Here is a 23,969-nt window from a genome sequence, read left to right as displayed (position 1 = left end):
AGCTTTCTTCTGAAAAAGCAAGGTCATGGCTCCTAAATGGGGGAGGGGTGGAGGGAGGCAGGGGATGGGGCCGGGGCAGGCCACGTGCCACATGCATACCCGCTAGGCCCCCAGGCCAGCCAAGGGCCCCACCAGCCAGCCAGCCCTGTGCTTAGTCCCTGGGCCACGTGAAACAGGGAGTTGGGGTGACATTAAACAATCCAGGCCCCCAAACACTCCACCCTACCAAACCCAGAGTGTCTGGGAAGGTACGAGGCCGACCTGGGTCTGCCCAGGAAGCCCATAGAGGGGCACACAGCCCCTCAGAGCGGGTGAAGGGCAGCCTGGCCTGCTCCCGCTTCCCCTGCCATGAGCTCTTAGGCCACAGAAGCTGTCTGGGGCCCCTTGGCACCTTCTGCAGCAGCAGGGAACCGTTGCCATAGTGAAGGCGCAGGCGGCAGAGCAGGCTCCTCCCCCCAAGGCCCTCGCTCCCGCTCCCGAGGAGCCCGGGTGGCACCTGTTTGGGAGGGCAGTCTGCGAGCACCGGAGCTTAACCTCTGCCCCACACAGGTCCAGCGCCACCTGCTTCCACGAAGCACACTGCCCGCAGCACTTCCCCTCCTGCACCAACAGGGGAGGGGTCTGGTGGGCTTTGGTGGCCAGCCAACCAGAGGGCCTAGGGCAAGAGGCAGCCCCTGCGGTGGGGCACTGAGAAAAGGGAGGACTGGCGAGGGTCTGCAGGCCCCTGCCCCCTCCCTGCACAGTCCCCTCCGGGCCCTTCCTTCCCCAGCTGGATCCAGGTACTCCCTGGGGCTGACCAAAAGGAGAGCTGCCTTCCTCTGCCAGTGAGAGATGAGGCGGAGGCCACAGTGCTCGGCCAGCCTCCCATCCCGGGTGCAAGGGGGAGGAATTGAGCACTGGCAACTCAGAGCCATGTTCCCAACTCTCTGAACAGCAGTTGGGGACCACCTGCCCGGAGAGCAGGCAGGCGTCTTGGGGGTGAGCAGATGCAGGAGGCCACAGCGGCATGGTTCTTCCCTTCTCCTGTGGGTGGCCGAGACCCAGAGCCTCCTTTGCCCCAGGAAAGGCCCTCTCCACACAAGACGGAGGAGGCTGGACCTTGGTGGGGGAAAGGACAGGACAGGCACGGAGGGAGATGCTGCCTTGATCACTGAATTGCACACTTTGGTTAGTTTTACGTTATGGGAACAACCTCAGTAAGATTCGGGTATTGCAACGCTCTGTATTTTTATTTTCCAAAAATGTTTCAGTTATCATAGTTCATCTGTCTTTCCATATTAATTTTAAGATCTGTCTGTCTGTATCTTAAAAACTCTTGCTGGGGGCCGGCCCGGTGGCTCAGGCGGTTGGAGCTCCGTGCTCCTAATGCCGAAGGCTGACGGTTCAATTCCCACATGGGCCAGTGGGCTCTCAACCACAAGGTTGTAGGTTCGATTCCTTGACTCCCACAAGGGATGGTGGGCTGCACCCCCTGCAACTAGCAACGGCAACTGGACCTGGAGCTGAGCTGTGCCCTGCACAACTAAGATTGAAAGGACAACAACTTGACTTGGAAAAAGTCCTGGAAATACACACTGTTCCCCAATAAAATCCTGTTCTCCTTCCCCAATAAAATCTTTAAAAAAAAAAAAAAAACAACCTCTTGCTGGGATTTTTGTTGGAATTGCATTTAGATATCATTTTGGAGGGAATTCGTGTATTTTGTGTACCGGGTCTCCACTTCCTTAGGTCTTCTCTGATCTTTTCTATTAGCATTTCATTTTGGCACATGTTTTGTTAGGCTTTATACCTAAGTGTTTTATGGGCAGAGGGTTGCTATTATAAAAGATTTTTTTTCTAATTTCTGCTTCTAGTTGTGAATTGCTAGTATGTGGAAATAGGATTGATTTTTGTGTGGTTACCTTGTATCTTGTTGATATCATTCATTCAACTGGCTTTCTTGTGGATTCTCTAATGCCAGATCATCAGGTTGCCTGTGAATATGGACAGTTCCATTTCTGTTTCTTGCTTTATTGCAGTGGCCAGGACTTATGAGACATGTTGGACAATTGAAGCAAGGCAGGACACCCTGGCCTGCTGCAATCCTGGGGGAGAATTCAGTCTTTTCCATCATGTGCAATGTTGGCCGTACTCGGTTCATGTTCTCATCGATGGAAGACATTCTTCTCTATTCCTCCTTTGCTGAGTTTTCATCATGAATGGATGTAAAGTTTTGTCACAGCGGATGGGGGAAAAGGGAAAGCAGCTCTGTCTGTGGGTGGGGGCTCTGTGGTGTCTTGTTCCAGAGGATGGCTATCAAGACCCCCACTGCCCATCACCTCTTCTCTCCTCCCCAACCCCCCACGCTGAGCTTCCCATGTCTGAGCCCAGCCCAGGGAGCCCAGGGAGGCATGGGCCTAGGTCCCACAGGAAATAGATGCTGGATGCAGCTGCCTCAGGGCCATCCCAGGGGCCTGGCACTGTTTGTCAGCCTCAAGGAAGAAGGCACTGCCAAGGCCTCAGGGGCAGGACTGCCCTGGCTATAAGGTGCCCACAGAGTGACTGCTGGGCCTACCACATGAGCGCCAACTCCCTGGCAGTTGCTGGAACATCTTTCCCTCTACTCCCCAAGAAGCAGGACCTATCTTCAGTCTCCCCATACCCACAGCCCAATGGACCAGGGCTCCCTGCAGCCTCAGGGCTGCAAGGGTCGAGTCAGGGCCAGAGACCCTCACCCACACACGTTTTGCTTGGAGACCCTCCCCAGCCTCCCTGCCTGCTCTCTGGGCCCTTACCCACGAAAGCAGGTGCTGCTGGCCTCAACTCCCCACCTCACCCTGCACCTTTGTGAAGCACAAAACACCAAATCCATCACACGTCAAGGCCACCGGGGGCTGCCCCTCGCTCAGGGATGGAGTGAGATGCTCCAGTGCCATAGGGAGGGCGAGGGGGACAGGTGCGTAGGAACCCAGCAGGTGAGGCAGGGCGCTGCTCTGCCACCCATCCCAGGACAGCATGTGGTCGGGGACTGGCACCAGAACAGAGGCCAGTGGGGAGATGCTGCTTCCACAGAGTGGGCAGCTCCCCACGGCCCTGAGTAGAGCTGCTGGCTGGCCCGGCACAGCCCTGGTGATGTGGTTGTGGTGCCTCTGACCCACGAGGGGGCTCAGGGCTTGGTGAGTGGGTGGGGAGGTGGAGGATGTCCCTTAAGAATGAAATTTGATTTGCACTAAACTCACACCTAGTTTATGATCCAGAATTAGCCCCCTGGCGTGGGCAGAAGCCTGCCAGGACGTGACTGTGGCTCTCAACCAGAATGAGAAGAGAAGACAGTCAGTGAAGTAGGGTTTGGGGCTGCCATGCACCTCTCCTGCATGGTCATGTGTCTCACTCGTGTGTGCAAATGACCCCCCTGTGTGAGGCACCGTTATTTGGAAAGCCCCTGAAAGATCCATCCCCCGGAACTGTCCTCCTCCCAGTGGACTAGCAGGGGCTTTCTGTGGGGACCCCAGGAAAAGATGGAGGAGGTGGAGGAGGATGAGAATTATCGGGGACAGGTAACTGCACCTCCTCCTGGGGTCCCCCAGGCCACGCTGCTGCCCAGGCCAGGACATAGTCAGGTCAGCAGCCTCTCCCCCAACCCAGACAGATAAAGGGCCACATCCAGGGACAGCCAGGGCTGAGTTGAGCAGACGCCGGGCTGGAGGACTCAAAGCACATAGCATCTTCTGGATACCACCCAGCGCCCACAGCCGGGGGGAGGGGATGCCACTGGGGGCCCACCTCTGGCTAAAGGGCTGGGCGCCAATGAGCAGATGCCCTCATCTGCCCTGAGTCCTGAGTGGAGGCCAGAGAGGGGCACTGCGGAGGGTGGGCCTGCAGGGCTGAGCCGAGGGCTTGCACAACAGAAACCAACCGACAGTGCAGGGGCTACTGCCCAGGGCCCCTGCCGCTTCCACTTCACGGGGTTGGACAGGTCAAGAAAGGCTGGGGCCTGTGTCCGAGAAAATGGCCAGGGCCCAGGAAGACGGGACAGGCCCTCCTCTAGGACGGGGGCAGGTGGTCAATTAACCACTTCATTCTCAGGATGCCCTTCTCCAACAGTCGCGGCGGGCCTGCCTGGCCTTCAGCGACCGCTTGCCCGCCCAGCCCGGCCAGTGGGGCGTGGCCTCGCAGGGCCTGGTGGGAGGGGCCGGCACGCCCCGCCCCCCATGACGCGGAGCGGAGCCGTGATATAAGCGGGCAAGTCCGCGCGTGCGCGTCCCGCGCCTCTTGGTCGTGGAGAGGCGTCACGCGGTCTCTTCTGCAAATGGGCTCCGTGGCCTAGCGCCCCCGTCCCCGCCACCCCTGATCTTGCGCCGAGGCCCGCGAGGGGTCGCCGCCGAGGTGAGGGCCCGGGCGGCACGTGGGTGTGGTCGAGCGGCCCAAATGGTGGGCGGCGGGGGCGGCCCCGTGCGCGACGGCTGGTGGGACGGACCGATCGGCGGACCGAGAACGCAAGGACGGGCGGGCACGGGCCGGGCGGTGCGGGGTGCGTGGGGCTGAGGGAAGGGGGTGGAGGGTGCGACCGAGAACTGCGTTGGGCAGAGGGAACGGGCACCGGGGGGACGGGCTCGGGGCCTCAGGGCTGGCTGGCCGCAGGCCCGGGCGGGCGCCTGGCCCGTTCCTGGAGCCCCAGGTGGCGGCCCGGCGCACAAAGCGCCTTTGTTGCGCCTGCGCGGCCGGTTCGGGCTGGTTGGAGCCGCCCGCTCCCGAAGAGCCTGAGGCGGTCTGTGCGTTCCGGAGCCGCGCTTGGCTCGGTAAATAAACCCAGCCTCGCTGGCCCTCCCGGGAGCGCCCTTCCCGAAGGGCAGCCGGTTACCAAAGGGTCTCCCGACCCCCGTGTGCGCAGGTTTTCACCAGCTCACAGGCAAGAGCATGGCAGCCATCCCCTCCAGCGGCTCGCTCGTGGCCACCCACGACTATTACCGGCGTAAGTAAGCCCCCTGCCCACCCCGACAGTGCTGACCAGGACCCCCCACCCAGCTTGTGCAGGCTCCGGCCCCTTGAGCACCCCTGTCTGGGTGGGGACTGGACTGAGCACGAGCTGACTGTCTCCTCTCCAGGCCGCCTGGGTTCCACTTCCAGTAACAGCTCCTGTGGAAGTGCGGAGTGTCCTGGGGAAGCCATCCCCCACCCCCCTGGTGAGTGCAGGGAACATCTGGAGGGTCATCCCAGGAATGGACAGCAGCACCGTGACCCCATTTCGCTTTTCTCAGGTCTCCCCAAGGCTGACCCGGGTCACTGGTGGGCGAGCTTCTTTTTTGGGAAGTCCACTGCCCCATTCATGGCCACAGTGCTGGAGTCCCCAGAGCTGTAAGTCCTCCTTCCTGGGGGCCAGTGTGGGTGGCGGGAGTGGTTGGGAGCAGACTTTGACCACAGCTTCCCCCCCACTCCTAGCTCACCATCTCTCCAGGGCTCCAGCAGCATGATCGCCTGTGACCTGGCTCGGGAAGCCACAAGGAAGCAGCCTGGTGGCCAGCCTAGCAAAGCCAACGCTGGGCCCCCATCCTGAGTGGCCACCACCAGCCACAAGACTTCCAGAGGCGCTAGGCTCTTTTGAGCCCCCCACCCCCCATCCCCCATAGGCTAGGCAGGCCGCAGCAAGCAGAAGCAGTTGGGTTCTTTTCTATCAAAACAGCAAAACACCAAAAAGGAACTTGAGAGCCTCGCTCTTTACTCTCCGAGCCACACGTGAGCCTGCTGCCATCCCGTAACCGTGTGCCTTGCACCAAGTGGCAAATAAACAAGCAGCCAGGTGGTGCATGTGAACCTTGTGTCCTGAGGCCAGTGGGACCAGTGCACAGTCCTCTCCGTCTCCTCATTTCCTGGTGGGGTGGGGGGCTGGGACTGCCCCTGGGCCTGCCTCAGTCTCCTTGTTGGGGGGGCTACCTCTGAGGCCTGGCTCAGATCCCCCCAGCGAGCTCCTCCGATGAGCGGGGTGGGCACATGGGAGAGCTGGCAGCCCAGGAACTGGATAGGCCACTAAGGTCAGAGTTCTCTAGGACACTGGGAGGCTGGGCCCCTGGCTATGGGTTTGGGAGCCATCAGCTGGGCGACCCAGGACCCCTTGAAGGACTTTGATGACGACCATCCAGCACCAGGGAGGGAAGTGGGACAGGACTGAGGCTGTCCTTCCAACTAGTACAGGGCGAGCACTGGCCATGTCGTCTCCCAGGGGCATCCCATAGGGTGCCACCTCCTCTAGTCCCTTGTAGGGTACACTCTGGGCTGGGTACCCTAACCCTGGGGGATCAGGTCCATGGCCCCAGGCACCCAGAACCAAGGTTGAGGGGTAGGGAGTGCGGGCGGTTTTCCAGAGCGGCCTTCCCACCATGGGCAGCCGGCTTTGGGCACAGTCCACCTCCAGGAGCTACGAAGGGCGGTTGCATCTCCTGCCTGCCATCTCATGTCCACACGCCTGCAGTGAGCCAGCAGAGACACTGACCCAGGTCTGTTGGCCAGCTTAGGGCTCCAGGAGAGGGCAGCTTAATGTGGCAGGGGGCTCCAAGGGGAGTGGCTTTCACTGGCTACTGGGTGGGGCTCCGTGGGCCAGAGGGACCGCCCTCCTTCCCCCAACCCCTCTGCTATAGAAAGCTACATGAATCCATTCCAAGGCAAGTGTAGGCTTGTGGCCCCCCAAGAGTGACAGCCTCTGTCCTTACCCTCAGTGTGTCCAGACAGGATAGGGGCAACCTCACCCAGGCTCCCCTGCAGTCCCAAAGCTGGTGGTCAGTGCTGAGTCTGGGTGGTGGTGGGTCCTTGATCCCACTGCGAATGGTTTGTGAGCGGGTTGCCCCTAAGGGATAGCCTGAGCCCCATCCAGTCTTTGGCCACAGTCTCCAGACAAGGCCCCCAGAGCCACAGATGGCAGTGGCTGATTACTGAGGCAGGAAGACAGACAGGTGTCCTGGCCCCAAGGTAGCAGACAGCAGTGCCCCGCCACCAATCCGCCCCCGTCTGCAGCATCCTGGGCATTCCGTGCCCAGCCCCAAGTCCAGATGGCAGGGAGAGGGCAGCCAAAGACCTGTCCCCACTATGCACCGCCCAGGAGGCCCAGCCTGGGTCCTGGACGAGCTGGTGGGAGTTAGTGCCAGAGTCCAGTTCACTCCTTTTGGAAAGGGGCAGCCTTGTTCCTGGAAGTTTCCAGAGTTGGAGTCAGCTGGGAAGACTCGCACTTTCCAGGAGCTGGTATCTTGGAAGGGCAGCCTCAGTCTCTAGGCTGCAGAGGGCTTCGTCTCCTGCCCCAGGGCAGTGGCCTTGGGTGGAGGAGCTCGTGTCCCACCTGAAGCTGCCACTCCTTTTTGCCAGCTGCAGGGCAGCGGCAGGGAGGGCCGGGCTCAGAGTGGGTTCTCGTACCTGGTGAAGGTGGAGAGCTTCTCCCGCAGGGCCTTGAAGCAGGGCCTCTGCTCAGGCTCCCTGTGCCAGCATGTCAGCATGAGCTTGTATGCAGTGGGCGGGCACTCCGGAGGGCAGGGCATGCGGTAGCCCGAGTCCACCCGCAGGAAGGCCTCGTGGTTGGACATGCCTGCCGAGGGCAGGTCAAGGCTGGGGTCGGGAGGTCACTGCCCACCTGCCTGCCCCACCCCCAGGAAGTCACTTCCCATTGCCTGCTGCCTTCAGGAAGCTTTGGTCCGGGCCCTCCCCATCTGCATCCCACACACACTCAGAATGGGGTCCAGTACCTGCATAGGGCATCTGACCCCTGCTGAAAATCTCGTGGAGGAGAACCCCAAAGGACCAGACATCAGATTTGATGGAGTAGTGCCCTCGGGACAGTGCCTCTGGGGCCGTCCACTTGTAGGGGATGCTGCGGGTGTGGGAAAGGTAGACGTCCTCCTGCAATCAGATGGGGGTGGGGAGGATGGGGGCTGGAGGGCGTCTGCCAGCCACCCCGCAGGCGGGCAGGCAGCGGGCTCCAGTAGGCACTGTCAAGTACAGGCCCCCAGGAGGGAGATGCCGTCCACCTTGCAGATGGTCAGGCCCTGGGCTGTGTGGGTGCAAAGGAGGATGGGAAGAGCTGGGGACTCAGGGTCATGGCGGGCCCAGAGGTGGGTCAGGGTGAGCCCGAGCAGGACACTGACGCCGTGGTGCAGCCCATGGAGTGTTCAAATTCATGAGTTTGCCCTGAGCTTACAAACACTCCTGGCCCCGCCCCCTGGCTGAACCGCAAGGTGCCCGGGCAGTGACACTGAATACACAAATGAAGGGTGGGTCCCTTCCCCTCCCTATGGCCAGCCAGGAACCCTGGGCACTGGGCCCACCCACTCAGCAGGGACTGGCTCCTCCACAGCCCTGGACATCTGTGTGGCTTCCCTTTCCTCCTGTGGTGCCTGATACCTGCTCCTCCAGCTCTGATAGGCCTGCCAGCAGCCTCCATCGGACCCCCACTCCCCCGCAGGGCAAGGCTCTGGCTCCACCGCAATATCCCACCTACCGGAGCCTCAGCCCTCAGCTTCCTGTCCCTGCTGAGGGGGGCAGGGAACCCCACGGGAAGCCCCGCCCCTGCCCTCGGAGGGCCCTACCTTGATGAGCCTAGCTAGCCCGAAGTCCCCCACTTTGCAGATGTTGTTCTCCCCTACAAGGATGTTTCTGGCAGCCAGGTCCCGGTGGATGTAGTTCTGTGACTCCAGGTAACACATGCCCTCGGCCACCTGCGACGCGATGTCCACCAGCTCTGAGACAGGCAGGGCTTTCTCGTCAGAGTCTGCACAGTCAGGAAGGGGAGGCCAGGGTCAGCAGGTCCACATCCTCTGTGCCACACGCGCTACTGGCTCCTGGGCTCGGGAGGGCTGGGGCAAAGGGCAGGTGGCCTGATTTGAAATTTGGACAGTGGACCCGCCGATGCCCTCCTGGAAGGCAGCTCTGTGCCAGCCCAAAGGCGGTAGCATTTCCCTCAGAACCTACACTGAAGCGATGGGGACGCAAAGGTGTAAGAACTCAAAAAGTTTCCACAGGCCCCTGGCCCGATGGATGCAGCACATCTACGCGGGCGTGTGCCGGCAGTGACCACGCTTCTGCGTACAATTTTACATTTAGAGTTCTTCAAATGTCGGTATAAAAACATCCCCAAGTACACACATCACGTGCTGGATGTCACTTCTCCGAAGCACATCTTTTCCCGGTTTAATGTCTCTGCAGCCGCGCTGCCTTTGCAGCCTCACCTTACCAGCCGCGACTGTCTGGTGTGGGTGTTAGGAAATCACGGGGGCTTCGTACAAATGGTATCTTCAAGTCAGTGAGACGTGTGTGGGAGTGTGTGCGCACATTTGTGACTGCACAGGGGTAGTGTGCATGGGTGGGCAAGGGTGTGTTTGAGTTCAGGTACCAGAAGGAGGGATGGCCCTTGTAGGAAAAGAGAAAAGCAGAGAGAGCCAGGCCCGTGGTGGTGAAGCTGGCAGGTGGTTGGGCCCGCCGGGCGCTGTAATAAAACAGCCTCAGTTAACCGTGGGTGTAGAATCAGGAATGGCTTTCCTTGGCTGATATGTATTTATCTGTATTTTCTTGGATTCCCACAATGAACAGATGGTACATTTATCACAAGGTATTTTAAACATTTCTTAAACAGGAAATGCCTGACAGAGGCATCAAGAAGTTCCTGGCCGTCCTGTGCGTGGTACGGCGTGATTGGGGCTTTCTTTGTCTTTCTTTGTGTGTCTCTCCCGTCCCCTCCAGGGAGCATGAGTCACCCTTGTGCCCTGAAAGGAGCCCGCGTGCCCCGCCCCCGCGCCCGCTCACCACGCAGCAGCTCCAGCAGACTCCCCTTGACCATGAACTCCGTGATGATGTACACAGGGTCCCCCACGGACGCCACGGCATACAGCGCCAGGATGTGCTTATGCCGAAGCTTTTTCATGGCCTGCACCTCCGCCTGGAACGTGTGCTGGTGCAGAAGGTCGTCTGCGGGGTGGACGGCCACGGTGGGTGAGGCCCCAGGGAGACAGAGAAGGAAGAACGGTTCCTATTGCCGCTCCCAAGCCAGGGTGCAGGGACAGGTGCAGCCCGGTCTACAGCCCAGCACCCTCCCCGGTGTCTCCATGGGGGGTCCACGTGCCCACCCTCTGCTCTCCCCATACACTGGGCCCTTGATTCCTGAAGTGTGGGTCCCAACCCCCTGGTGCTTCCCAAGGAGATTGATGATACAGGAACCTTGTCAGATCTAGTGGTTTTAGTGGCTTTCCCGTCACATTAGATGTAACATCCCCTTTCACAATAAATACGTTTGGGTGAAAACATTTACAAGTGAAGGAAAACGGCACCTCCATACGGTTGTGCCACATGTGGCATAAGTTAGGGCAACGTGTAGCAGAAGGCCCATTGGGGCACCAGGTTGGCTTGGCCCCCACCCCTAGTGAGTGAGGCCACAAGTCCCTGTTGGTGGGGCTCCAGGGGCGGGGTGGTCGGGCCGAGACCCTGGCTGGGGGCCCCTCACCTCGGGCAAGCACCTTAATGGCCACTCGGACCTGGTCTCTCCAGAGCCCCTCGAAGACCTCCCCAAAGTAGCCGGACCCCAGCTTCCTGCACAGCGTGAACTCCTCCCGGGGCCTTTCCCAGTCGGTGCAGTGGGGCAGGGGCTCTGGCTGGTGCTGGTGGAACACAGGCCAGGGGGTGTGTCTCATCACCCAGCCCATCCATCCTTCAGGAATTCCCTCTGACGCCAGCAGGGGGAGCCCCTTATCAGTCCTCAAATGTAGGGGTACGGTAGGCTTAGGAGGGCCCCCAGGGTCTGGCATGTGGCCAGGCTCTCCCAGGGGCTTCCCCTTGCTGTGTCCTGCAAACACTCTCCACCCTCACCACCTGCTCTGGGCCAGTGACAATGGCCCCGGTGCCATTCAGACAAAATTGTCCAGCTGCTGGCTGGGGCACATGGATGGCTCTTGTCCCCTGGCTCCCAGAGTCCCAGAGAGACTCAGAACATGGCAGGAGCACCTCTGACCTCTGCTAGCCCAGGGTTGAGAGTAACCCGGTAAAGGAGGGCCCGTCCCCTGCCCCACCCTCCTGATCCCATGCCCGGCTCTGTCCGACCCCAGCTTCCAGGCAGCCAGAGGCCCCAAGTCCCCTCCAACTGGTCAGTGCGTCAGGACCCACACCCACCCTGTATGGCCCTGACAGGCCGTGTCATTGAAAAGAGAGGGCTGTGGGTGGGCAGGGGTGAGGCAAGGTCTGGCCAGGTGGGCTCAGGCAGGCGGGGTGGGGCAGCCCTACCTTCCTGCAGGGCGAGGTCAGCCGCAGGCCATGGGAGAGGCTCTGGGTCCTGTGGTGGTCCACGAGCTCGGGCAGGCTGGAGAAGGACACGGCCTCATGCAGGTGCAGCCGGCCGGCCCTCTGCCAGATCTTGTAATGGCGTACGGCTTGCCTGTCCCGCACTGGGGCGGGGGTGGGGGTGGGACACACATGAACAGGCTTGTGTACCCTGGGCCCCCCACCTCCCAGAGAGGAACTCGCAGGCCAGGGGTGTGAATGGGCACATGCCTGGCACCCTGCCCTGTGGCTCTCCCAACATTGAAAGGAGTAAACGCAGGCCCATGACCTCAGGGACAAGCCACCCAGGTGGGCTGGGCCTCAGAGTTCCCTGGGGTGGGGCCGGGATGTCCTGGACGTGGCAGTTTGATGGAGGGGACAGGCCAGAGGGGCCCAGCTCTCCACATGCAGGACGGAAGGGTTCAGGGGCCAGGAGACCCAAAGCCACGCAGGGCGAGCCCACAGACCCTGGAGACCGTACCAGAGAGCACGTAGTCCGCGCCCTGCTTCTCGCTGACCCTCACCAGGAAGGCCCCCTGTTCGTTGCCATCGGCCTGCAGTCGGTACAAGGCTTCTGAGCGGGAAATGCATCCGAAGAACCACCTGGAGGGGTGTCCAGAGCCCACGCTGACCCCACCCTGAATCCCAGCACTCACCTGACCCTTCATCTCACGGCCTCCACGCTGCCCAGAGCCGCCCTGATATTGTTGCCAACCCCAGAACCCCTCCTTTGCCCATAGTGTGCCCACAGCAGGCTGCCCTTGTGCTTTGAGCATTCTGGGCAGTCCCTCGGGGCGGCCATTGCCTCCTGGAGCCACCTTGCTAGTGACAGGGCAGCCGCAAGGGTGCAGGGAGCAGACACTACAGCCACACCCCAGAGGACATGTTGCAATGACCTTCCTCCCTCCTCTAACTAGGTCACACATCTGGTTTCGGTTGTCCGGAAGGCGAGTGCAGCTCGGCTCCCACAGGCCCAATTCCACCTCGGACGCCTATGAGGTCCCTGTCACTGTTGGCCAGCTGGCTGGAAGCCCACTGCGGCCCCTTCTGCACCCTCTGGGTCCCGGCACCACGAGGTGACTGTGGGGGAAGGGCCGCACACCTCCACAGCCCGCCATCCCCAGGTGTCACCCAGCAAAAGCCCAGTCAGTACTCCCGGGACCAGGACGGTGTGGTCCAGCCCTGACTGGGGCCACAGGTAGATGGAGCCATGAGCCCCCACCCACCTTGACCAGTGCCGCACCCCTACCCCTCCCCCAAGCCCAGCCTGTGGTGCAGCAGTCCTGCCCTGAGCATTTGAGGGAGGGGCTGCAGGGAGTGGGGGCACCTTGGAGAGGGCGCAGAGACACTCACGGCTCAGACTGCACCGTCTCCTTCTCGGCCAGGTAGTTGTGAGGCACATAACCCTGGCCCAGGGCCCTGCCCGCTGCGTCCAGCCGCGTGGCCCACCACCACTCCTCCTCCTTCCTGGCCACATGGAAGAGGTCCCCTGCCTGGAAGCTCAGCTCCTCGTCCGTCCGGGCCGCAAAGTCCCAGAGGCCCACGTATGTGGGGCCCAGGTAAGCCTGGCCCCGGGACACCATGGCAGCTGCAGTGGCAGGACCAGGGCACCTGGCTTCCCCGCCTATCACTGGGCTGGCTGTGAGCAGGGGCAGGTGGGGCCAGCCCTGACAGGCCACACCTGCCCAGCCGGGGAGCCGGCCCACTTCCCTGTGATGAGGCAGCCTCCCCTGGCACCCTGGGCACCACCCTGAGGGCCTGGCAACTCCCACCTGTCCTCCTACCCATCAGGGCCGGGTCAGTCTGGGCACTGCTCTTGCCCACCTGCCAAGTGACCACATGGCCGGACCTGAGCCCCAGGGGAGAGAGGGCACAAGGACCAGTCAGACAGGGCCCTCCCGGGGTCTGCCTTAGGTGGGCTAGCGGGCAATGGAAGGGACCGAGGCCCATGGACGTCACCCCCTTCCCAGACCTCCAGGGCCTGAGCCAGGACCGATGGGCAGCAGGCTGCCAGCAGAGTCACTGCTGGAAGCCCAGGTGGGCACTGCCTCTCTTCCCTCCCCACTCTCTGCACGTCCTTCTCCCCACGGAGCCCACCTCACACACCCCTGACCGTGACAGGGAGCTGCAGTGGCTGTGGAGGCCCGACCACTGGTCTATCAAGAGACAGGAAGGGCCCGGGGTGACGACCATGGACCGGGGTCAGCCTGCCAGCCCGGGGCCTGAGAGGGGTGCCAGGGCCTCTGTGCCCCGATGCAGGACTATGAGCACCATGGCTGCTGAGCCCTACTTGTCGGAGCTCCCCCTTCACTGAGAGGAGGAGCAGGCACCTGTGCTACAACCAGGCAACAGACATGCTGTGCTGACTGGGGAAAGAGCAGCAGATGGGGGCAGGGGATCACGGCTGGCGCTGAGCCCATGGCCAGGGGACCTCACGTGTCACTGGGCGCAGAGGTGCCCAGGGTGCCGCCTGTGTCACACCAGGAAGCAAGAGAGTTTCGAGACTGAGTATCCCGGCCCCTCCCGGAGCCTCGGCCCACAAACCTGCCCAGCCTGTGGCTGGGGAGACACCCAGGATGACCCCCACGCACACCTGCCTCTCTGGCCGGTCCCCACGCCCAGCACATTCCTTCCCTCTGAGTCTGGCTGCCTGCCCAGCCCTCCCCACACTAATCACAGCTCCAAGCAAACAGGGTGAGCCCTTAAGAGTGGACAGAGCCCCTTGGTCCGGAGAACAGAAGGATCTCATCTTGAGCCCTAACCCTCTGGGGCCCACACGTCCGAGCTGGCCCCTGGGCTCTCCCAGGACAGGATGGAGTGGGTCAGGGGCTATTTATTCCCCGGGGTCCCAAAAAGCTCACACCAAACCCTCCCACCCCCACCAGCCTGGCGTCCAAGGGTCTGAGGAGCTCCCACCTTCTCCACACTTGGCCTGACCCACAGCCAGACGGATCTGGGCCCTGAAGTAGCCAGTTCCTACTTCCTCCCTCTGTGTTGCTCCCACCGGTGACGCCCCCACCGCCTGCCCCATCGCGAAGCCCGTCCACCCCACTGCTCCAGCCCTGCACAGCCTCTGTTCTCTGACTGGCCCTGCACTCAAGGGTCCCGGCTCCCCGCTCCACAGGCAGGGCCTGTGGTCAGTGATGAAAGCTAGCTGTGAACTGTGCATGTTCCCTCCGTGGTCACTGAGCTGAGGGTAGCCACGCATGCCTCCAGACTTTTTGTCCCCACAAGCCTTCTGGGGCGCAGCTGCCAGCATGGGGCTCCCAGGAGGGTGAGGGTCGGACACCCCAAAGGCAGACCCCACCTGCACAGTCCCCTGCCCCTCCATTTGTTTACCCAGGGTGACCTGGTGACGGCAGCCGGGCAAGTGAACAGCTAACGGTGCACGGCCCGCCCAGCTTCTCATCCAGTGACGTCAGCTGTGACTTGAAATCAGCCCGGGTGGGAGTAGGCACACTCTGAACAGGCTGCTTCCTTTTCCCCAGGGAGCTGTTTGTGTCCCAGTGCCCACACCCCACGGCACCCACCCTCCACCCCTGCTTGACGGCACCCAGACCTGCACCACTGAGGCAGAGACGCTGCTGCCTCCCTGACCTTTGCCCCATCCCCGGAAAACCAACCATGAGGGTCACCCACCCCCAAAAACAGCCCCCTGGACACCGGCCTGACCTTGCGTGGTCTGCGTCGGTCCCCGCTCCGCCATGATGAACCACATGGTGGCCCACCCAGTCAGCAGCAGCCCCTGCTCTGATTTGGGCTGGGGGTGGGGACTGAGACCCATGTGTGACACACCCTTGGGACATGCCTGAGTCTGTCCATCGTATTTATTGACTGCTGCCTCCCTGCATGCACAGGGCTGCACATAGGAAGTGGTGTGCCAGTGGGAGGCTGTGGCTGCCCCCAGCACGTACGTGTGGGGCCAGGGCCTGGCAGCCCCAGCACCAACATAGCCCCGGTGGGACTTTGGAGAAAACTGGGGAGGCACGCCTCTCACTCTTGACCTTGGGAGGGAGTTCAGGGGGTCCAGGGCAGCCGGCAGTCCCAGGCAGGAGGGAACTCGGCCCAGGCCCAGGTCTTCTCTGTCCAGTCTTTCTGAGGCCGGAGCAAACACAGGCCCCACCCAGCCTTCTCTGCTGACCCCCACCCACTAGGGACACTGCCATTCCAGGCAAAAGACATCAGCCTCTCTCTCTCCACATGGGTGTCTGCATGTTTCTGCCTCGAGTGCACACACATGCATGTCAGCGTGTGAGGCCCGTGGCCAGGAGCTCTGCAGGCTGAAGGCTGTTCCGGACAGTCCAGCACCCCTGCACGTGTTGACGGCAAACATTATATGAGGGGAGGCCCCATGGGGAGGAGTGGCCTAGCCCTGGCGTCTAGTGCCCCAGGTCACGTGAGGGTGGCATGGAGACACCTGTGGATGGTGCCCAGCTTCTCCTGCAGCACGGTGAAGGCCGGCCGCTCCTCGGGGCTGCCCTTCCAGCAAGCCAACATGAGCACGTAGACCTCGGCTGGGCAGGCGGCCGGGCGTGGCAGCCGGTATCCCTTCGCAATCTGCTGCAATGTCTCATGGTTGCTCATTCCTGGGGAGGGCGCTGATGAGAGTGGCTGGCAGGGGCTGCTTTGCTTCTGCCTAGGGGACACCGGGGAGACCCCCTCACCCCCGGCCAGACCCTGCCAAGCAGCAGCTTTGTGGCCTGGTACTCCTTGCAGGGTGAGCAACCCCCAGGGCAGGGTGTGTCTCCTCCCTCGGGCTGGCGCACAGCTTCCTCCCTCAGACCCCACCTTCCCTGTGGAGGCCTTGCCTCCTCCCTCGGGCTGCATTGTGGCCCACCTTCGTAGGGACACTGGCCATAGGTGAACACTTCGTACAGCAGCACTCCGAAGGACCAGACATCCGACTTCTGGGAGTAGATGCGGTAGTTGGCTGCCTCGGGTGCCGTCCACTTGACGGGGATCTTGGAGCCACTGCTCGGGGAGTAGACGTTGTCCTGGTGAGAGGACACGGGTGGTGGGCGGGGGAATGGTGCCCTCCCCTCCCGGCTGCTCCCTCTCCCTGTGCAGGGTCAGCAGCCCAAGCCCACACTGACCTTGAGCAGCCGGGCCAGGCCGAAGTCGGCTACCTTGCAGGCCAGGTCGTCACCCACGAGCACGTTCCTGGCGGCCAGGTCCCGGTGCACGATGTGCCTCTCCTCCAGGTAGCTCATGCCCTCGGCCACCTGGCAGGCGAAGTCCAGCAGGGTAGGTGGGCTCAGGGCCCTGCCCTCGGGGCCTGGGGGGCAGGCCGACAGTCAGGGACCAGAGTCGTCCCTGTCCCTTCCCTCTGTGCCTGTTTCCTCATCTCTGACTGGGTGAGAACAGCACTGCACACCCCCAGAGAAGGCTCGGGGCAAGCTGCTCCTGCGCCGCTGGCCTGGGCCCCCAACACAGGCCAAGGACAGAGGAGGACAAACGGGGCAGGGTCTCCGGGCTGGGCTGGGCCCACACTGAACGTGCTCAGAGGCTGGGCCCCACCTGCACTCCAACCCGCCTGGCACCGCATGCTCTAAGTGTCCCTCCACAAAGCCCAGGCCTGGCCCAGACCAGAGGTCCAAATCCGCTGTTGGCCAGAACCCACTAACACCCTCTGGGCCATGCCGAGAAGGGGGCAGGTGGCAGCAGGGCAGCACTCACTGCCCAGGAAGGCCTGCAGGCTGCCCTTGCACATCAGCTCGGTGACAATGTACACGGGCTCCCCGGCAGAGCACACGGCGTGCAGCCGGATGAGGCGCTCGTGCCGCAGGCTCTTCAGTGTCTGGATCTCCTTCGCCAGGTCCCTGAGCTTCATGTCGTCTGCGGGAGAGGGTTCAGCTCAGGACCCGCCCACACCCCCTACACCCCACCCAGGGTCCAGGAGGGCAGGGCCTCACACACCTGATTTGATGACCTTGACGGCCACGGGCACAGAGCCGAGCCAGAGGCCTTCCCACACCTCCCCGAAGTAGCCTTCGCCCAGCTTCCTCCGCAGGGTGAACTCGGAGCGTGGCCGCTCCCACTCATCCCACTCAGGGGGCTGCTGTGGGAGTAGGGGGCGTTCAGTGCCTCTGCCTGTGTTCCCGGGCACAGTGGGCAGTTTCTCAGGGGACCAGGCCTCTGCACCTCCACCCCAGCACACGCTCAACACTGATCCTGGCTGGAGCAAGGGAAGCCAGGTGCTGACCACCTCCCCGGGCCTGGCCCCAATTGCTTCTAGACCTAAGTGGGTTTTGCTGGAGGTGGACACCAGCCCACAAATACTCATTACTGCCCCCCGTGGGCTGTCATTATGAGACCGGAGGAACTGGGTTGCTGCCCGGCCCCTGCCCTTGTCCCTCTGCAGGGACGGTGGCGGAGAGCTAGGTACAGCTGCAGTGCATGTGTGGAACGCCTCCCCCAGCTTCCACCCTGGGCCTGCCCTGGAGAGCTGGGCACCCCCCCACACCCAGGACTCCCCAGAAGCAGAGATATGACATGTGTGAAAGCAGACCCGACCCGGGGCAGGGCCCCAAGCAGAGCATGGAGGATACGGCAGGGTTGGGCCCCCAGGCCTTTCAGGTCCCTGCAACTCCCAGGTGGGCCTGGCCCAGCAAGGGGCAGCCAGGCAGGCGGTGGGGGGCGGGGGCGGCCCACCTGGTGCACACAGGGCTGCAGCAGTGGGTTTCGGATCAGCTTCCAGTTGGCCTTGTAGTAGGTGAGCAGCTCCTCCAGGTTGGGGAAGAGACGGCCCTTCTGCAGGTAGAAGCCGCCGTCAGCTGCCATGGAGATGCGGTAGTGGCGGACTTTGGCCTGGGCCCGGACTGGGAGGGGCAGAAAGGGAGGCTGTGACCAGACCCTCCACCACCCAACCCGGGAACCAGGCACCGGGAACCGCCACGACCCTCCTCGGACCGGCAGGCCCTGACAACGGCTGGAGCAGCGCATTGCAGGAGGGAGTGTGGGCAGCTGCAGGCCAGAGGAGCAGTGAGGAGCCAGGAGAGCGGCTCCTGCCCACAGTGTGCACACAGCAGGGTGGGCGCGCAGTGGGTACTCGGTGAATGACTGAGTCTGTGAGCAACGAAGGCAGGAGGATAGCGAATGAGCGAATGAATAGTGCTGACGAGATGAATACGCGAGTGAGTGAGTGGATGGACGAGTACGTGAGCACATGAATGAATGATTGGATGAGTGAACAGATAACTGAGTGGGTGAATGAGGGGATGGGTGGATGGGTGGATGGGTGAGTGAGTGAATATGTAAGCGAATAAATGAATGAATGAGTGAATGAAGCAGTGAGCAAACCCAAGAGGTAAGCAAACACCAATGGGAGTTGTTAGGCCCAAGGTGGGGCCGGGCATGGGTAAGGGACCTGCACTGTCCAGAGCGCAACCACCCCAAGGTCAAGAGTGTTCTAGCCTGGTGGGGCTGGCCAGCAGGCCTCAGTGGAGATGGGCGGAGGGGCCGCCTGAGTACCTGAGAGCGAGTAGTCCCCCAGGCTGCTCTCACTGGGCCGAACGAGGAAGGCCCCTGGGGCGTTGGCCGGGGACAGGAGAAGCTGCTGGGCCTGGGTTCGGCTGATGCCACTGAAGTACCAGCTGCAAAGGGCAGGCGTGGTGGTCACCAGGCAGGCCCAGCCCCGAGTGACCCCTGTGCCCACACCCCACTCTGTGCAGGCTGAGGGTACCCCCATCTCTCAGGAAGGAGTGCCCGTGGTGCCCAATGTGAAGTCCCAACCTGGGCTCTGTACCTGCCCTGACCCCAGTGCTCAGCCTCCGGAGTCGTCGGGCACTGGACAGGGGGACTGCTTGGGCCGCCATGGAGCTGACACAACCAGCAGCAGCAACCTGTGTCGGCTGACTGTCCACTCACCTCAGCCACAGGCTCTCCATTAGTTCTGCTCATAAAGTGACGGCCAGCCCTGGCCACAGGCTGAACCTGTCGAACTCCAGACTGCTGAGTCCCTATAAGGGGAGGGGGTCCACTGGGAACGAGGGGGCCCTGAAGACGCTCAGATGTGCAGGTGTGGCACATCTGGCTCCAGGTGTGGCCTGGAAGACCATGGGTGCCACCTGGCTGGGCATGACCCACGTGACTTGAGAGGTAGACAAGTGGGGAGGGGAGAAGCAGGCCTGAATTCTGGAGCAGCCGGGAGGGCCTGGAGGAGGTGCTGAGCCAGGCTGCGCAGGAGATCAGGAGAAGCTGGGGGAGAGCTGCAGAGGCTCGAAGCATCGCGTGTCCACCTCTGAGGGGCTTGCACAGCGCAGGCTACCTAGCCCTCTACACGTGCCAAGCACACTGAGGCCACTCCGAGTGCCAGGCTGGCAGGGGCTCCCTGGCACCCACTCCTCGGTCTGCATAAGATTCCAAGAGGCCAGGAACCCTCACACCTGAGCATGGGGTGGGGTGGGGCCTGCTTGGGGCTCCCCCATCTGATACCCCATCTGGGCCAGCAGTCCGCCTGAGTCAGGCCAGCTGTGGCTCCTGGCCCTCCCCCATGACCTGTGTCTCTTCCCCAAAGTCCAGATGGGAGAACCTCACACCTAAGTCCGCTTCCCACCCTGGAGCCTCCTGCTTCACGGGGTTCTGGGGACTCAGTGGCAGGAGGCCTGCCTTTAAGGGGGAACCACAGATGTGAACACATCCCCTCATTCACCCTGAGGGGAGAGCACGGGTTCTCAGAGCAGCTGGGGGACCCAAAGCATGACTCAGAGTGAGTCAACACAAGATGGGGTGCCCCAAAAGAGGGGACCGGTTGGGCAAAGCTCTGCTGTCGCAGGCAGGCGGGTGCTGCTGGAGCCTGGGGCTAGGGCAGGGCCTGGCAGGAAGGGGGCGGGGCAAGACCTGTCCCCAGAATAGGGACTGCCCACCCTGTGAAGCTGTGGGGAGGGGCTAAGAACCAACATGACCAGAGCCCCTGGGCTGGGCTGGGGTTACAGGGAGAGAGAGGCCCCGAGACAGGATGTGGTGGGGACAGGATGTGCTGGGGACAGGATGTGGCGGGGTGCTGGAGGTGGTGGTGGAGAGGCACAGGTCTGAGAAACATCGGGAAGTAAAATCAGCAGCCGAGCTGGCAGACAAGGCTCAAGGACCTCTGGGCCTTAACATGGGTCCCTGCAGGCTCAGGGACACGTTGGCTGGGGAGCAGGGCCTCCTGCAGCCAGGCCCTGTTTTCCGGGGCCGCAACTCTCTGGCCAGCGGGCCAGGAGAGCCTCTCGGGTGTGGTGGGGCTACAACAGACCCTCGCCAGACAGCAGGGCTGCGGGGGAATGAGGAGAAGCAGAGGCTTCCCCAGCCCCAGCCCTCCCCTGGAGCCCCAGGGCCTGAGGGTGCAGCTGAGGCCCTGTGCAAGCCGTGGGCTGCAGGGATGTTCTTGGGGTCCCTCCCTGGGGCGTGGGTCAGTGGGTGAGAGAAGACGGTAGGACCCTCAGCAGCTTGTTAGCAGTGAGGCCTCACTGTGGGGGTTGAGGAGCCTCAGCCACCCATCCGGTCTGGCCTAGGACACACAGCCAGGTGTCTGGGGCTAATGACCCTATGACTGAGGCGAACCCTTTCATCTGCAGCCCAGGCAAATAGTCATTAGCTCTTCCTCCTAGCAGCTCCTCCCCCCCCCCCCCAGCCCTGCCAGCCTCGCCAAGGATGCTTCTGGTCCCTCTGTCCCTGGAGTGATTGCGGGCCCCTTCCCCTCAGCACGGCCTCCTGGTCCCAGGCACAGGGTGGGGGCCTGGAGTCTCCTCGGAAGACACCTTCTTGTGACTCAGTCTTCCCGCAGCATCTGCACATCCCCCAGGAGACTGGGAGCACCGAGCAGTCCCCAGGAGACCAATGTTGCTGAGTGAAGCTGAGACTCCATGCTGGTCTGCAGAGAACACGTCCCGAGCTCAGGCCTGGTCCAGCAGGACCAGGGCCGGGCAGCAGGGCAGGGCATCTGGGCAGGCGGAGGAGCCTGCCTTTGCTGGCCGTTCACCAAGCAGCTTCTGTCCTGTCCTCACCCAGCACTCCACCTCCATCCATGTGGGGCTGGGAGAAGGCGTCTGCCCCCAGTGGTCCCCTCGCCAATGCCCCATGTGGGGTTGCAATGGCCACCACAGCCAGGCTGACCCACTGCATTCAGGGGAGACAGGCAGAGGTCACGACCAGGGTTTGGGTGAGCTTGAGGACCATGGACCGTGTCCGCAGCCATATGCAGAGCCGTGCTCAGAGCCAATGCACAGCTGTACGAGGGGGCTACCCTGTCTTATGGACTTGGAGCTTGAGCCGAAAGGTCACCTCCTTTGAGGAGCCCTCCTGGAGAGCCCCCACCGACTGGCTGCTCCCTGTGATCACCGACTGGCATGCAAACAGCCAGGTGTGTGTTTTAGCCACTTCCAGCCTGTGGACTGCCCCAGCCCTAGGGGACTCAGGCACTCCAGGGGGAACAGGCGGGTTCTTCCCCCACCTGTGTCCACTCTCCCATGAAGCCTCTTTGGGAGCAATCCCCAAGGCCAGGGTCATGTCTGTGCCACACCTGGCCCAGTGCAGGGGAGGGGGCCTGAGTGAATGTGGATGGCTGAGAGAGGCAGGTAAACACACCTCTCTGACCCAGTTTATCACCCTCTCACCCCCTCACAGCACAAGGGGGGACATGTGATGGCCTCTCTGAGCACTTGTGCTCTCACGGGGAGCTCCAGGAGGACAGGTACCATATCCATCTCTCGGAACTGTACACCAGGCCCTAGTTCCTGCCCTCCAAGCAGTGACCGCTCAGCCATCGTTGTGGACTCAGAGCCCCCAGGAGTGCTCAGTGCCAGGGCTGAGTCCCTGTGTGAGAGCAGGAGGGCCTGGCCAGAGTCCCAGCGTGACTGCCATGTTGGCTGCCTGCCTGCCTGCCAGGGCATGCACACACGCCACCCAGCTGACCAGCCGCGGGAGCTGACCAGGGCACACAGTCGCTATTATCCGTGCAGCCCACCGCGTGCTCGTGCTGGACGTGCGTGAGCTGATGGCTGAGCGGCAGTGCCCAGGCTGAATCCTGTGCTGGTTCCTGACTCCCACAGCAGGTGGTACTCACGGTTGGTCTGAGAGCGTGTCAGAGGTGGCCCTGGCCACATACGCGATGGGCACGAGCCCCATGCTGGGCTGGCCGGAAAGCCTGCGGGCAAAGATGTAGTCACCCTCCTCCTTGAGGGCATAGAGCCTGTCCCCGCGGGTGACGCTCAGCTCGTCTGTGCACCGCGCAGTGAAGTCGTAGAGCGCCCTGAAGAGCTGCCCAGGCACCGCCGGGGGTGTGCAGGGCTCGGCAGCGGGGGCCTCCAGCTCAGCGTTGGTGTCAGAGTCTGGGAAGCCAGAGACGCTGTCATCCGGCGTGCCTGCGGGCCAGATCTTGTCCCAGAAGAAGGACAAGAAGGACAACCGCTTCCTGAGGAAGGGCTCCATGCTCCCGGGGCGTCCGGAGCCCGGTCACCACACTGCGCCCAGGGCCCTGCAGGGGAGGGGACTTCTGACGAGGGAGAAACTGGAAGGGCCGGTGGGACGGCAAGTGTCAGAGCTTCGCTGAGTGTCAGAGTCCATCACTGCTGGCAAGGGGTGTGGGTGACAGGTACTCCAGAGGGCCCCCTGCTCACTTCTGGGCTGTTCAGACCGGGTTGGGACACAGGGTGGCCCTCCAGCCCCCAGCCACATGTCAGCCGCTGCTCTCCTTGACCTCTAGGGTGTCTTGTGGGCAGGACTTGTCCTGGGCTGCTCAGAGGCACTTGGGGCTGGGGCAGGAGTGGCCCTGGGGCAGCCTGGGGGTGGGGTCTTGGGCGGCTGGGAACGTGGGACAGCCCCCTGCCTCCCCAACATGTACCCCTTCCTCAGGCCTAGGAAGGAGGGGGTGGCTGTCCTGCCAGGCGGCCAGTGTGACAAGGGGAGAAGGGTCATGCACAAGCGCACGCCATGCTAGCCCGTGACCTGAGTCCTGCCCTCAGAGGAGGGGTTCTATGAAGGGGCAGCACCAGCCAGTAGCTGCCTAGCCGTGCACTGGACTTGTGTGGACAGTTACCTGGTTCTTCCAACGTGGGCCAAGTCTTTAACATCATAAACACCCCCGTGCAGGACAGCTGGAGTTTCTTATGGGGTGGGGCTCAGTCAGCACAGAGCGGTGAGGGAGGAGGGGGTAAGTTCAGGGCCACCCTGGGGAGGAGGCTCTGACCTCTGACCGCCCTCAGAGAGATGCGCTGGGTGATGTGGGGGTGGCGGGTGAGTCCACGGAGGGCCTGTACCCACCACTTGCTCCTCTCCCCGGACCGCACCAGGCCCCCTGCACACTGAAGCAAGCTGCCCACTGCCCAGGTCAGCCTGTGCCGCTGGGCAGGGCGGGAGAGCAAACCCAGGCCGCCTGGTCCTGGTTCCGGATCCAGGAGGGGTTCAGGGCGGGTGTCTGGGTGTGTGGGCGGTTCCCAGCCCCAGGTAGCTTGCTCCTCCTCCCCCCACAGCAGCCCCTTCAGCACCGGCGTCATTATTGAGCCCACATCCCTCTTCTGACGACTGCAGACCCTCCTTCCACACCCCACACTCAATCAACGCCCAAACGTTGTCACGTTCTGTGAACGGGCCCGACAGAAGTGACAAGTGTCTATCCACCTGCCCCCGAGAGGCAGCAGACCCTGGTGTCTGGAATGCACCCTGGGGGCCTCCCTGCCACCGTTGGGGGAGCAGCTTGTACAATTTGCAAACTGTGACGTGGCAGCGACAGC

General features: G+C 62.4%; 3 protein-coding genes across 6 annotated transcripts; 1 reads left to right on the top strand and 2 right to left on the bottom strand.

The window, feature by feature from the left end:
* The first annotated feature begins 4,208 nt into the window (after positions 1 to 4,208).
* Positions 4,209 to 5,790, top strand: PPDPF (pancreatic progenitor cell differentiation and proliferation factor). The gene is made up of 5 exons (XM_033095012.1): positions 4,209 to 4,365; positions 4,871 to 4,951; positions 5,085 to 5,162; positions 5,238 to 5,334; positions 5,419 to 5,790. The coding sequence occupies exons 2-5, from the start codon at positions 4,897 to 4,899 to the stop codon at positions 5,531 to 5,533; spliced, it is 345 nt and encodes a 114-aa protein (XP_032950903.1). The 5' UTR covers positions 4,209 to 4,365; positions 4,871 to 4,896; the 3' UTR covers positions 5,534 to 5,790.
* A 177-nt stretch (positions 5,791 to 5,967) lies between these two features.
* On the bottom strand, positions 5,968 to 12,907 carry PTK6 (protein tyrosine kinase 6). Of its 3 annotated transcripts, XR_004421824.1 has the most exons (9): positions 12,613 to 12,907; positions 11,741 to 11,862; positions 11,224 to 11,384; positions 10,451 to 10,604; positions 9,757 to 9,918; positions 8,544 to 8,725; positions 7,704 to 7,857; positions 6,684 to 7,546; positions 5,968 to 6,439 (listed from the first exon to the last, which is right to left on the bottom strand). XR_004421824.1 is itself a non-coding variant. In XM_033095010.1 (8 exons), the coding sequence occupies exons 1-8, from the start codon at positions 12,840 to 12,842 to the stop codon at positions 7,359 to 7,361; spliced, it is 1,353 nt and encodes a 450-aa protein (XP_032950901.1). In that variant the 5' UTR covers positions 12,843 to 12,907; the 3' UTR covers positions 5,968 to 7,358. The 3 variants fall into 3 exon arrangements, 2 of the variants coding, with proteins under 2 accessions (XP_032950901.1, XP_032950902.1); XM_033095010.1 differs by having other exon boundaries at positions 5,968 to 7,546; XM_033095011.1 differs by lacking the exon at positions 12,613 to 12,907 and adding an exon at positions 11,916 to 12,564 and having other exon boundaries at positions 5,968 to 7,546; positions 11,741 to 11,813.
* Positions 12,908 to 15,144: 2,237 nt separating this feature from the next.
* SRMS (src-related kinase lacking C-terminal regulatory tyrosine and N-terminal myristylation sites) lies at positions 15,145 to 22,686 on the bottom strand. Of its 2 annotated transcripts, none has more exons than XM_033095094.1 (8): positions 22,304 to 22,686; positions 18,730 to 18,851; positions 17,911 to 18,077; positions 17,176 to 17,317; positions 16,936 to 17,094; positions 16,353 to 16,534; positions 16,097 to 16,253; positions 15,145 to 15,845 (listed from the first exon to the last, which is right to left on the bottom strand). In XM_033095094.1, the coding sequence occupies exons 1-8, from the start codon at positions 22,666 to 22,668 to the stop codon at positions 15,652 to 15,654; spliced, it is 1,488 nt and encodes a 495-aa protein (XP_032950985.1). In that variant the 5' UTR covers positions 22,669 to 22,686; the 3' UTR covers positions 15,145 to 15,651. The 2 variants fall into 2 exon arrangements, with proteins under 2 accessions (XP_032950985.1, XP_032950986.1); XM_033095095.1 differs by having other exon boundaries at positions 15,743 to 15,845; positions 16,097 to 16,230.
* Positions 22,687 to 23,969: the final 1,283 nt, after the last annotated feature.

Source organism: Rhinolophus ferrumequinum, chromosome 23 (genome assembly GCF_004115265.2).
Source record: "Rhinolophus ferrumequinum isolate MPI-CBG mRhiFer1 chromosome 23, mRhiFer1_v1.p, whole genome shotgun sequence".
In the NCBI taxonomy this organism is placed as follows: domain Eukaryota; kingdom Metazoa; phylum Chordata; class Mammalia; order Chiroptera; family Rhinolophidae; genus Rhinolophus; species Rhinolophus ferrumequinum.
This window is presented reverse-complemented; position numbering and strand designations above follow the sequence as displayed.

Excerpts from the sequence above, each read along its gene's own strand:
- PTK6 (XM_033095010.1), bottom strand. The coding sequence starts at position 12,842 with ATGGTGTCCCGGGGCCAGGCTTACCTGGGCCCCACATACGTGGGCCTC. Across the intron at positions 11,863-12,612 it reads GAGACGGTGCAGTCTGAGCC|GTGGTTCTTCGGATGCATTT; the intron begins GTGAGTGTCTCT and ends ACACCCCTCCAG. Across the intron at positions 11,385-11,740 it reads CGCGGACTACGTGCTCTCTG|TGCGGGACAGGCAAGCCGTA; the intron begins GTACGGTCTCCA and ends CCCCCGCCCCAG.
- PPDPF (XM_033095012.1), top strand. The coding sequence starts at position 4,897 with ATGGCAGCCATCCCCTCCAGCGGCTCGCTCGTGGCCACCCACGACTAT. Across the intron at positions 4,952-5,084 it reads CACCCACGACTATTACCGGC|GCCGCCTGGGTTCCACTTCC; the intron begins GTAAGTAAGCCC and ends TCTCCTCTCCAG. Across the intron at positions 5,335-5,418 it reads GTGCTGGAGTCCCCAGAGCT|CTCACCATCTCTCCAGGGCT; the intron begins GTAAGTCCTCCT and ends CCCCACTCCTAG.
- SRMS (XM_033095094.1), bottom strand. The coding sequence starts at position 22,668 with ATGGAGCCCTTCCTCAGGAAGCGGTTGTCCTTCTTGTCCTTCTTCTGG. Across the intron at positions 17,318-17,910 it reads TGCAGCCCTGTGTGCACCAG|CAGCCCCCTGAGTGGGATGA; the intron begins GTGGGCCGCCCC and ends CTACTCCCACAG. Across the intron at positions 15,846-16,096 it reads TGGCCAGTGTCCCTACGAAG|GAATGAGCAACCATGAGACA; the intron begins GTGGGCCACAAT and ends CGCCCTCCCCAG.